The sequence below is a fragment of the Lygodium microphyllum genome, chromosome 19 (genome assembly GCF_053477565.2).
Source record: "Lygodium microphyllum isolate KBCC chromosome 19, Lygodium_microphyllum_v1.1.10, whole genome shotgun sequence".
Lineage (NCBI taxonomy): Eukaryota > Viridiplantae > Streptophyta > Polypodiopsida > Schizaeales > Lygodiaceae > Lygodium > Lygodium microphyllum.
In genome coordinates this window covers 98,434,284-98,445,522 of record NC_141153.1, presented here as the reverse complement: position 1 = coordinate 98,445,522, position 11,239 = coordinate 98,434,284, and the positions used below count along the sequence as shown (strand labels likewise).

Genomic DNA, 11,239 nt, shown 5'->3' with positions numbered 1-11,239 from the left:
GGCTTTTGGACTCTATGGCATCTTGTCATGTTACCCCTCATAGAGCATGGTTCTCTTCTTACACGAAGGTTGACGGATGTATTGATTTGGATCTTGAGCAGTCTTATGCTATTGTTGGTACAGGGGATATACACCTAGCTGGGACTTCTCTTATACTCAGGGATGTTTTACATGTTCCTATGCTCAATAAGAGCTTGATTTCTGTCAGTCAATTGCATAATGCAGGATATACTATTTCTCTTCAGGATAAGTCATGGAAGATCTGTCGTGGTTGCTTGGTTTTGGCCAGAGGTTCTAGAGTTGGTTCTCATTACCCAGTGCATGTCTCTCATGTGGGAGATTCTATGGTTGCAGTTATCCGGATACCACATGCATTGTTATGGCATTATCACCAAGGCCATATGCATCATAGAGAGATGGAGATCTTGTCTTGTTTAGACTCATTGTTGCCTCCTATGTCACTTACAAATATTAATGCTTGCCCTGATTGTACTCTTGGTCCTTGCAGAGCCCCTTTGGCTTATGGCAATCGTACAAGGCATGCTCCTCTAGATCTTGTCCATTGTGCAATATATGGACCTACGCCTTCCCAGTCACTTGGTGGAGCATCGTACTTTGCGACCTTTGTTGATCATGCTACCCACCGTGTTTGGGCTTTTCCCTTGGTGTAGATTGAGGATGCTACATTTATGCATGACAGGTTTATGGATTCTACCTAGTACCAAGCCTAGGTGCTTACAGATGGATTATGAGAGTCATGTGCTCTCTCCCAGCCTTCGGACCTCTTGTCAGCAGTATGGCATTGATTTCTTGTGCCCATGGTATTATAGGATTTCTCATGGCATGTGCCTGACCTTACAGGCAAAGGTTGCTTCTATGCTTACCACAGCTGGGTTGTCTTATGGATTTTGGGCTGAGGCCCTTATGACGGCAGTCTATTTGGTTAACAGGACGTCGTGCTTGACCTTGAATGGTATTACACCGCATGAGGCATAGAGTGGCATGCAGCCCTCCTATGATTACTTGAGGATGTTCGGCTACCAGGCATCTGTACGTATGCCACATGAGCCTAGGTCACGTAGATGTATCCTCCTTGGTTATGGAGATGGTGACTTTAAGGCCTATAGATTATGGGATTTGGATGCCCAGCAGGTCATACGCAGCTGTCATGCTGTCTTCTATGAGATGCAGACACCTCTTAGGCCTCTTGATGAGCGTTCAATACACTATATGGCTAATTTTACAGCAGCTATAGTGCCATTACAGCAAGCTGTTTATGCCGAAAATGAGGCACTTATTGGCCCAGATGACATAGCTATGCATAGCAGTCAGGGTCAAGATGTTGGTGATCAGTTGCTAGACCCCTTGCAAGCTCATGAGAGCTATTTTCTTGTAGTTTTGCAAGCTAGACAGCCAGCCATATGTCAGTTTTCTACTTCGGCAAATGTTTATGGATGGGCAATAATGAGGAATGCCACTCCAAAACCATAAGGAATTTAGAGCATACAATATCATATAATGAGAAAATGGTACATTACTTGTAGTTGCATTGGATACGTCTACAATATTATTTGCTTCATATAATATGCTATAAAGTAGTAGAAACATCAGTATAAGACATATATGCTTAGTGTTTTCAATTGTTATAATTGTGGTTTGTATTTTTCAGTGATATACTTATGTCTATAATCATAATAATGTGAAGAACATAAAATTTTGATGATTATCAATGGATTGGCAATGTTCAAATTTGTATATTTATATATATAATCATAATAATGTGAAGAACATAAACAAAGTTGTGTACTTATGTCTATAATCATAATAATGTGAAGAATATAAATTTAGTGATACACTTATGTCTATAATCATGATAATATGAAGAACATAAATTTTTGATGATTATCAATGGATTGGTAATGTTTGAATTTGTCATGCTAGTGGGAATAGCAAAGTCGAGAAGAAAGTGTCCCATGAAAAATAGGGCTCCATGTTGAATCCTAACGCTACTGAATTAAATTTCAAGTATTGGGGAAGACATGGCAGGCCATCTTTTAGGTGTTTGGGATTTTGAGCAGATGTGGAAAAGGCTAAACCTTTGACTGAGACTAGTGTGGATAGCGTTAAGGGGAGGCCCAATCAGGCTTTAGGCTTGCAGACCAGGCAGGGTCACGTGGCTGAGGCGCCACGTCAGCCTCATTTTCTGGTGTCTTGGCGATGGCATTTTTTATTGCGTGGTTTTACTCTCTCTCTCTCTCTCAGAGACTGGTCTGGTTGATGCAGATTCTCTGCATCCACCTCCGACAGGCCATTGCAATAGCTTGAGGTAAGCACATTGAGAGAGAGAGAGAGAGAGAGAGAGAGAGAGAGTGTGTGTGTGTGTGTGTGTGGAGACAGGAAGGAGACTGAGTCAGACAAAGAGGTACAGAGAGAAGGCCGCCTAACCCTAATCCCCTCCTCCATGGCGTCGGCGGTCGGAGCTTCCCTCCCACGCTCCCCCGTGTGCGATGGCCTCCCTGACGATTCGAAGACGCCGCTCCTGCTGCGGACCGGACCATCTTTGCAGGCTCTCAAGCCTCACATTGCGCATCCCGCTGCGCGGCAAATGCCACGTGGGTTGAGCATTCGGTTGAGCCTCGACGGCCCTTCAATGCCTGCGAGTCACAAGGGCAGCAAGCTTGCAAGCCTCGCGGCCCTTGAGCAGCTGAAAAATGCGGCCGCTGACAGTAAGTATCATGCCTCTGTGTCTTCAATGAGCATTTCAGATTGTCGAGATTATCACATTGGGGCCTGGATGGTCCAAGCTTGGCTCTGCGGTAACTTGATTGGGCCTGGTTGAACAACAATTGCAGGGTACACAAAAGAGAGAAGCAGCATTCTGGTTCTTGGATTGAGTGTCCACAATGCTCCTGTGGAAATGCGAGAGAAATTGGCGGTCCCTGAAGCCGAATGGCCACGAGCCATTGCAGAGTTGTGCGAGTTACCCCATATTGAGGAGGCAGGGGTGCTCAGCACCTGCAATCGCATGGAAATCTATGTGGTTGCCCTCTCTTGGCACAGGGGTATACGAGAAGTCACCGATTGGATGACCAAGGTTCGCCATCACATCCATGATTTCCATTCCTTTGCATTATGTGTCATTCTGCAATTACCTGAATGTGCAACATTTCATTCTGCATCCTGTTTGGTTCCTTGTATTTGAGCTGTCTGTATTTGCTGCACTTGTTTCTCAAATGGAGCCCTTGCCACCTGCATTTCTTAATGGATTTTGCAGACAAGTGGGATCCCTTCAAGAGAGTTAAGGGAGCATCTGTTTATTTTGCGGGATAGGGATGCGACTCAGCATTTGTTTAGAGTTGCCTCAGGTCTGGATTCTTTGGTCTTGGGAGAAGGCCAGATTCTTGCACAAGTGAAGCAAGTATATAAGGTTGGCCAAACAGCAGTGGGATTTGGGAGAAACCTCACTGGACTGCTGAAGCAAGCCATTACTGCAGGAAAGCGTGTCCGCACTGAAACCAGCATTGCCTCTGGAGCCGTCTCTGTCAGCTCTGCAGCTGTAGAGCTGGCAGTCATGAAGCTGAATGAGTCTGGATTCTCACAAGCACGCATCCTTATTATTGGAGCTGGCAAGATGTCAAAGCTGCTAGTCAAACATTTGCTTTCGAAGGGGTGCAAGAGTATGACCATAGTAAACAGGACTGAACAGAGGGTCATTGATTTACAGGATGAATATCCAGATGCAAAATTGATTTTTCAGCCCCTGCATTATATGGTTGAATGTGTTGGAGAAGCTGATGTCATTTTTACCAGCACAGCGTCAGAATGTCCTTTATTTTTCAAGGAGACCGTGGAGAATCTACCTCTTGCAGGAGAAGGTGTTGATGGAATAAGGCATTTCATTGATATTTCTGTTCCCAGGAATGTGTCTGCCTGTGTGGGTGAAGTGGCGAATGCACGGGTGTACAATGTGGATGATTTAAAGGAGGCGGTTGCCGCCAATAAGGAAGAAAGGCGAAAGAAAGCTCAGGAAGCCCAAGTCATCATTGAAGAGGAACTGAAAAGCTTTGAGGCATGGCGAGATTCTCTTGAGACAGTACCCACCATCAAAAAGTTGCGAGCGTATGCTGAGAGTGTTCGAATGTCTGAGCTGGAGAAATGCTTGGGAAAAATGGGAGCTGACTTATCAAAGAAGAATAAGAAGCTTGTTGAGGATTTGAGCCGGGGTATTGTCAATAAGCTTCTGCATGGTCCTATGACTCATTTGCGATGTGATGGTGCCGATAGTCGAACCGTAAATGAAACACTGGAAAACATGCAAGCATTAGAGCGAATGTTTGACTTGAAGTCCAATGCCTTGTCTATGGAGCAACAACTGAGAGTCAAAGCCGAACAAATTCGTCAATGATGTTGGAGTTCTATGACTTCCTTGTGCACCCTTTCCTCACAGCAGGGCAATTGTACTTGCGGTATATTCTTCTTGGCTAAAAATCTCAACTAACAGTACATACTTTCACATGTCCTGTAGTTAATCAAACAAATAAAGCATGCTCGTCAATCCCCCTCCCTTATATGTGGGAATGATGTGTAACTGCTTCAATAGACAATTCTCGCCAGCTACAGGGATGATTACAGAAGCTCAATTCGTTTATTTATGGATGCTGAGCTAATGCAGCTTTATTCAGTTCTGGTTGAAATACTCAAAGGATAGTAGGGCCTGGGGGGAGGGTTGTTTAGGCCAAGATATCTTGACCTGTCTAGAAAGCAATAGCTATGGAATCCTTCTGGTTTGATCGAGGGCTTATTATTATGCCAAGGCGTTTGCAATCCAAAGAGCTTATGTGGTCTCTATATAGTGTTTAGCATACTTGAATTTGAACTTTCATGAATGACGCAAAGTCATATCATGTCTAATAAAAGCTCATGCCTTTCTTAACGGGTACACCAATCAGTAAACAAGGGGCTTTGTTAGAGACTGATTTCCACTTCCATTTGTAATGCAGCACAGAATTCTTGAAGTTCCAGATCTATTTAATAACAGTAGCTCTAATTTTGTTCCAAAGCTTCAACCTGCACCTATTTCCAAAAAAGTCTTGTTCTCATTGATTGCACTGTCGAATCCCACCTGTATCAACCATTTTTCAAATTCCTTCTGTGGCCGTCTAAGTTCTGTGCATTCCCAAGGGAGATGAGAGATTTAATTCGTCAGCCCTTTTACACAGCAAGCAGGAGGGAGAGACCCTCTTAACTTCCCCAACCTGTTATTGAGAAGGAAGTTTCTTCATGGGTACGCTCCCTGATAGTAAAGCCTGTCTGTTGGGTGTGGCTTGTCAAGTCCTAATTGCTCTATATTTCCATGGCTTCAAGTTGCTGTGAGGACACTTGCTTCCCATATCTTTCCAAGCTTTAGTAAAGTATTAATTGTTCCACTGTGCAAAATCCTACCACTTAGTGCATTTAATTACAGCTTTATCAGCAAACCACTCCTTACCGAGTAAATTTCCCAAAAAGTCATATTGGCATTAATACAGGTTACTCCTCTTCTCAGGCCCTTACTGAGCATTCTCCGAGACAAGGAAGTTTGCCCTTGATAGGCATAAATTTCTCTTCAAAAGCAGCTTTAGATTAGATACTAGGTGTCTTTTCAACCATTCCACTTGCAGTTCCTAATGACAGGAAATCTCTGAAACCTTGGCCAACATCAGCAGTCCCGCTTTCAATGTTGAAGCATTACAAGGAAACGTTATCTTCCCATTCACTTCCTTCCCATTCGCCAGGCATCTTGGCGGAAGAAATTCAACGTCTAATTTCACTTTCCCCTGGGCTGGACGCCACATTCCCCTGTTTGAACCAGACAAAACGCAATTTTGTGGCTTTCTCCCATTATCATCTCTGATCGATCCCCCTATTCTTTTGTAAATGTAAAGGACGACACCTTCCGTCATCATGTTGCAGCCGATGCTTGTCCAATCACCACAGTTTGGCTCCCTGCGGGCAGGAATGATGACCTTGACAGGCGCCGTCTGCCACAGAAGGCCAAGGCATTGCTGACTTGCTGAAGTCTCTCTACACGGTCCTAGACATTGAAGGACACGTAGATCACAAGAAGTTCTACAAGCGAGAACTCAACCTATTGGATTGGGTCATCCACCCCCCCCCGGCTGAAGAGACAGAACACGATAAACGTCTTGAAGCCAGTCGACAGGCACAAGCCAACGGCTGCTGCTTGCAGGTGGAAGCACGTCGACTGGAGGGCAGGGAAGTATGGCTTCGAGCCAGGAAGGTGAAGGTGAAGTAATTCTCCCTGTCTTTGTACACGGCCCCCCGGCCTCCTCCCATGGAATATGTGAGGTCCTGGATAAAGAAGAATTGGGAATAGTAGTGTTGTGTTGTTGAAATGAATTATGTTCCCAACGTCGTCTTCGTTTTCCTATTCGAGCATGAGGAGAGAGCTTCGAGTGCACTCGGAGTAGGACAATGGATGTGCATTGTTAATGGACTATGATTATCATACTTAGAGGATTCATCAAACTCAAAGTCACTTATAACTTCCTTTGTAATAGTCTATCAACTAGCAACGTAGATATGAAATAAGCACATTTCAATCAACAAGCATTTTCAATCAATTCAAATAAGTAGGAAAAGAAAAAATTACAAGACTACGTGAACTATAACATCTCAAGCCTTTTCAATCATCACTTGACTTAAATAAATTACATAGGCTCTTGCTTTACATTTAAGATCAAAATCACATTTCTTAAAGATTTATGTCATGCATGCATACATGCATTACCTTCATGCATGGCCACCATAGCCTCAAGTGAACACAGAAAGTCAGGAAAGCTCGGTTAACCTCCCAACCACTCAAGAGGATAGCCCATTTTAGCACTACATTGGTATTTTTAGGCAAATCTATGGACTCTATATTTAGACTAATTTTGACGAGTCCATTCACATTGATTGCTAACCCTTTGACTCTTTGTTTTATATACTCTTGTGCTTATCTCTTAGCATATTATGTTCTGATGTAGGCTATCTCTTGATCCCTTAATTGCATCAACACGTTACTTGTCATGCATTAGGGCCAAACACGCTTCAAAAATGCACTTTTGTTAAATACATGATTAAGAAAAGGGCCAAAGAGAGTTTGCCATGTGTGCAAGAATATGGTATTTTTGTCTCATTTTTTTTGGAGATAGTAGAGTCCACTTCGTGATTCTCTCCTCTGGGTTTTAGCTGAGATCTCCAAAGTCTAAATTGTTTTGGTAGTCCCAAAGTTATTACTTACTTACAAAATCTGACAAAAGACATGATAAATATGTGAAGTTAATAATGATTTTTTTTGAAAGTCGAGATATTTCAATATTCTTTTTGATGCCCAATATATTTTCATTAGTTTTCTTAATGTTCCTTTTTAGTTCATTCACCTTTCTCATTGAGTTTTTTTTTGTAACATACCTGCCCTGATTACGTGACGAGTAACGTTTTAGTAGTCGCCCAGAGTTTACCTTCCAGTCGTCGCTATCCGTACTCTAACAAGAATGATTGGATTTTGTTAGGCTAGTTAACCCTAGGTCTACCCTGCAGGGGAAGCATCCTGCCATTACCCACTGAGAACCGACTTGAAGGTTCCTAATTGACCTAACAGTCACCTATCACCAACTAACTCACATCCGGAGGTGTCCTTTGAGAGGCTTATTGTCCAGAAGGAGCGACTGCCATTACCCTTGGTTCATGGAGTACAATGCTTTTTTTCAATAGCAAACTAAGGATTTACGAAATCCCTAGTGCTCTGGCACAACCGCTATACCTTTTCCCTAAGATAATTTACAGTTTGGTTCTAAGACCAAACCCTAGGTAAATCGGTGAATCGACCCTTCTTAGAGTTTCTTCCTAGTGTTTGTTTTTGGAGAAACCTCTTGGCTAACCAAGAACACCCTACCATAGAACTGGATTCGTCAGGAATCCATCCACCCGCTTTCCTTTATGAAGTTTCTTAGTTATCTAATTACCTATCACATTACGTGAAACATATAAAAATAGCTTCATTAATTACAAATCCCTTTATGCACAATTGTTCATTTGCGTAATTTACTCACAGACATACAATCAGAATAAAACAAATTCATTGATTATATTCCATAATGTGTGTTCTCCTGCCCCTACAGGAGAAAAAATTACAATTTCACGTGTTGTCTCATTTGGCACATCTGCACGTCACCAAGATCAAATCCACCTATAGCTAGCATTTTTAGATGACCCAGGTAGAACTCGGGCCATACAAGGGACCAAGTAGTTTCTAGGTGAGTAAAGGATTTACTAGCCAGAGCCCCCCTGGCACCCTAACCACCTCCTACTTAATACGATCCCTGCTGGGAGACCTCTCGCCATTGGAGTCAGCGGCGGTAAAAACATCCCCTCTTGGTATAGGGATTGAGCACCTATCCTTGGGGGAGGTATACGGCTCCTCAATTTTTATCAGTTCCAATACTTAATTCAATCATGATCTAATATAGAAAATCACCAATAAGATTGATGTCTTCAAGCAATTATGTCTTCAAACTTAGAGATATTTTCGGTCTTTAAAATCTTCTATCAAAGCTTCAAGATTAAAACTATATCCTTGACTAATTTCTTCAAGATTTTGTTCTTAATAAATTTATCTTGAAAAATTCATCATGATTTCTCTTGAGTTCTAGGTTTTCGTAGTTTTCCTAACAGTTTCTAGCCTATAAGATGTTCTAATAATTTACCAAGTGAATACTCTCTAACATTGCAGTATTTCTTAAGAGACTTATCTTATTTCTATTGAATTCGGATATAAATTTTTAGAAAAACCTATGGTATCGTGATTGGTAAAGGGTTGTTATCCACGCTCGTGACTCCGTTAATGACTCCCGTGCTCGCAACTCCAATCGTTGCTTCCATGTTAACGAGGCCACTCACTATTTATGCTTTTGAATTCCTTCTCTTCGAGGCCATGACAAAAATATGATTTGTAGAAAAAGAAGAACACGACAGTAATACCGGCTAGCAAAGGTGTAAGACTCTCGATGATGATGATGGTTATTGCAAGATTTGATGATGTAGGCCTCACGGATGGTTCTTCTTGCTTCATGGAGAGCAATACTTCTCTCTCTCTCTCACCTTGGCAAGTAAGGGTAAGAACAAGAGTAGCTCTTTCTCTAGTATAGAGCAAGAGCGAGAGAATAGGTTTGATCTCTCTCTCTCTCTCTCTCTCTCTTTAGTAGACGGAGTAGGGATGAGAGTAGAGGTATGACTTCTGTCGGATTGTTAGAATAGAATAGGGTTCTTCAACGTCTTCTCTTCTTGGATTAGAGTAGAAGAGGATGAGAGACTTTCAGCATATCCCCTCCTTGGGTTGAATAGAATAGTATCTCCTCGTCTTGTGAGTTAAGAGAACGATGCACAATTTAAAATTTAAAATGTCTCAAGATATTTAAAATTCCATGATCGTTGGAAGGTGTTAGACATAATAACCTTCGAACCTTGGCACTTCTTGCCCTTGTCCGGGACACACTATTTAATGGCCGTTGTCAGACATAATAACCTTCGGCCGGGCAAGTAGTGTCAGACATAATAACTTTCGGCTGGGCAAGTAGTCCAAGACAGCCATTAATTAGTGTGTCCCGAACAAGGGCAAGAAGTGCCAAGGTCCGAAGCTCGGGGGATACCCTCAGATTTCTTAATGTCAGACATAATAACCTTTGGACCTTGGCACTTCTTGCCCTTGTCCGTGACACACTAACTAATGGCCGACTTGGGCTACTTGCTTGGCCGAAGGTTATTATGTTTGGCATTAATGTGAGAAAGAGAAGAAGATTTTCTATGTGTCTTACTCACCTCCCAACCAAATATACCCTCTTCTCACCTTCTAATCGGGTCTCTAGGGCCTGTTTTCATGGTGCACCCGACTGGTGTTCCCAAATAGACAAGTCTTGCCCAATTTAGCAAGAAATATGGGGGTATCCCCCGAGCTTCGGACCTTGGAACTTCTTACCCTTGTTCGAGACACATTCGGGACACACTAATTAATGGTCGTCTTGGGCTACTTGCCTGACCGAAGGTTATTATGCCTTACATTCTCTCCCCCTTTCAAAAATCATTGTCCTCAATGATTAGTGATGGGAAGTGTCGTGAATCAGAGTTTCTGATTTCCATGTAGCATCAATAAGTGGTAGACCCTTCTAGGCAACTAGATACTCGTGGAGAGTACGATTACGCAACCATTTCTCTCTCCAATCTAGTATCTTGTCTGGTCCATGGTCAATAACTGAATCATGTTCTTGCTGCAAAGGTACCATACCATCAATTAGATTATCATCACGTGAGATATACTTTCTTAATTTGCCAACATGAAACACTGGATGAACACAGCATCCAGGAGGAAGTTTCAATCGGTAATCCACATCACTTAGCTTCTGAATAATTTTCCACCGTCCACAATATCTTGGAGATAACTTTGGACATTTGCCAGTCAATAAACTAGACGACTTGGTTGATACTTGGAGAAAAACTTTTTCTCCTAATTCAAAGATCCTACTTGAACTTTTCTTATATGCAAAATGCTTAGCTCTATCAGCAGCTTGCCGTAACTTGGCTTGAGCAATTTTAATATTAGCCTGTATGTCAGTAAGAAATTCTGCCGCAGTTGGGCATTTTTCATCTGACCTTATTGTACTAGGAAAACTTGGATTCATTCCATAATTTATTTCAAAAGGAGACAAACTTGTCACCTTATGAGGTCTGTTGTTATACACAAATTCTAACAAAGACAAATGCGTATCCCAATCTGTTTGTTTATTAGATACATATGCTCTTAGCATGTATTCTAGTATCTGCTTGACTCTTTCTATTTGACCATCTGTTTCTCGGTGATCACCACTTGACATGTTTAAAGTCACTTTTAAACGACCAAAGACATGACGCCAAAAATGACCAGTAAACCTGACATCCCTATCAGACACAATGGACATAGGTAGACCATGGAATCTAAACACATGATCAATAAACAAATCTGCGACTTGTGGAGCTTCCACACTTTCGCGAATGGCTATAAAATGAGCAATTTTACTGAAGTGATCCACTATCACTAGGATAGTGTATTTTTGTCTCTGGGTTCTAGGTAAGCCGACAATGAAATCCATGGAAACACTTTTCCAATTAGATTCTGGAATTTGTAATGGCATCAGCAGACCTGGTGGCTTCACCCTTTCTGCTT

At 42.2% G+C, this 11,239-nt stretch overlaps 1 protein-coding gene across 1 annotated transcript; it reads left to right on the top strand.

Moving 5' to 3' along the window:
- The first annotated feature begins 2,242 nt into the window (after positions 1–2,242).
- LOC148020187 (glutamyl-tRNA reductase 2-like) lies at positions 2,243–4,933 on the top strand. The gene is made up of 3 exons (XM_087700494.1): positions 2,243–2,726; positions 2,853–3,094; positions 3,275–4,933. The coding sequence occupies exons 1-3, from the start codon at positions 2,462–2,464 to the stop codon at positions 4,403–4,405; spliced, it is 1,638 nt and encodes a 545-aa protein (XP_087556620.1). The 5' UTR covers positions 2,243–2,461; the 3' UTR covers positions 4,406–4,933.
- Positions 4,934–11,239: the final 6,306 nt, after the last annotated feature.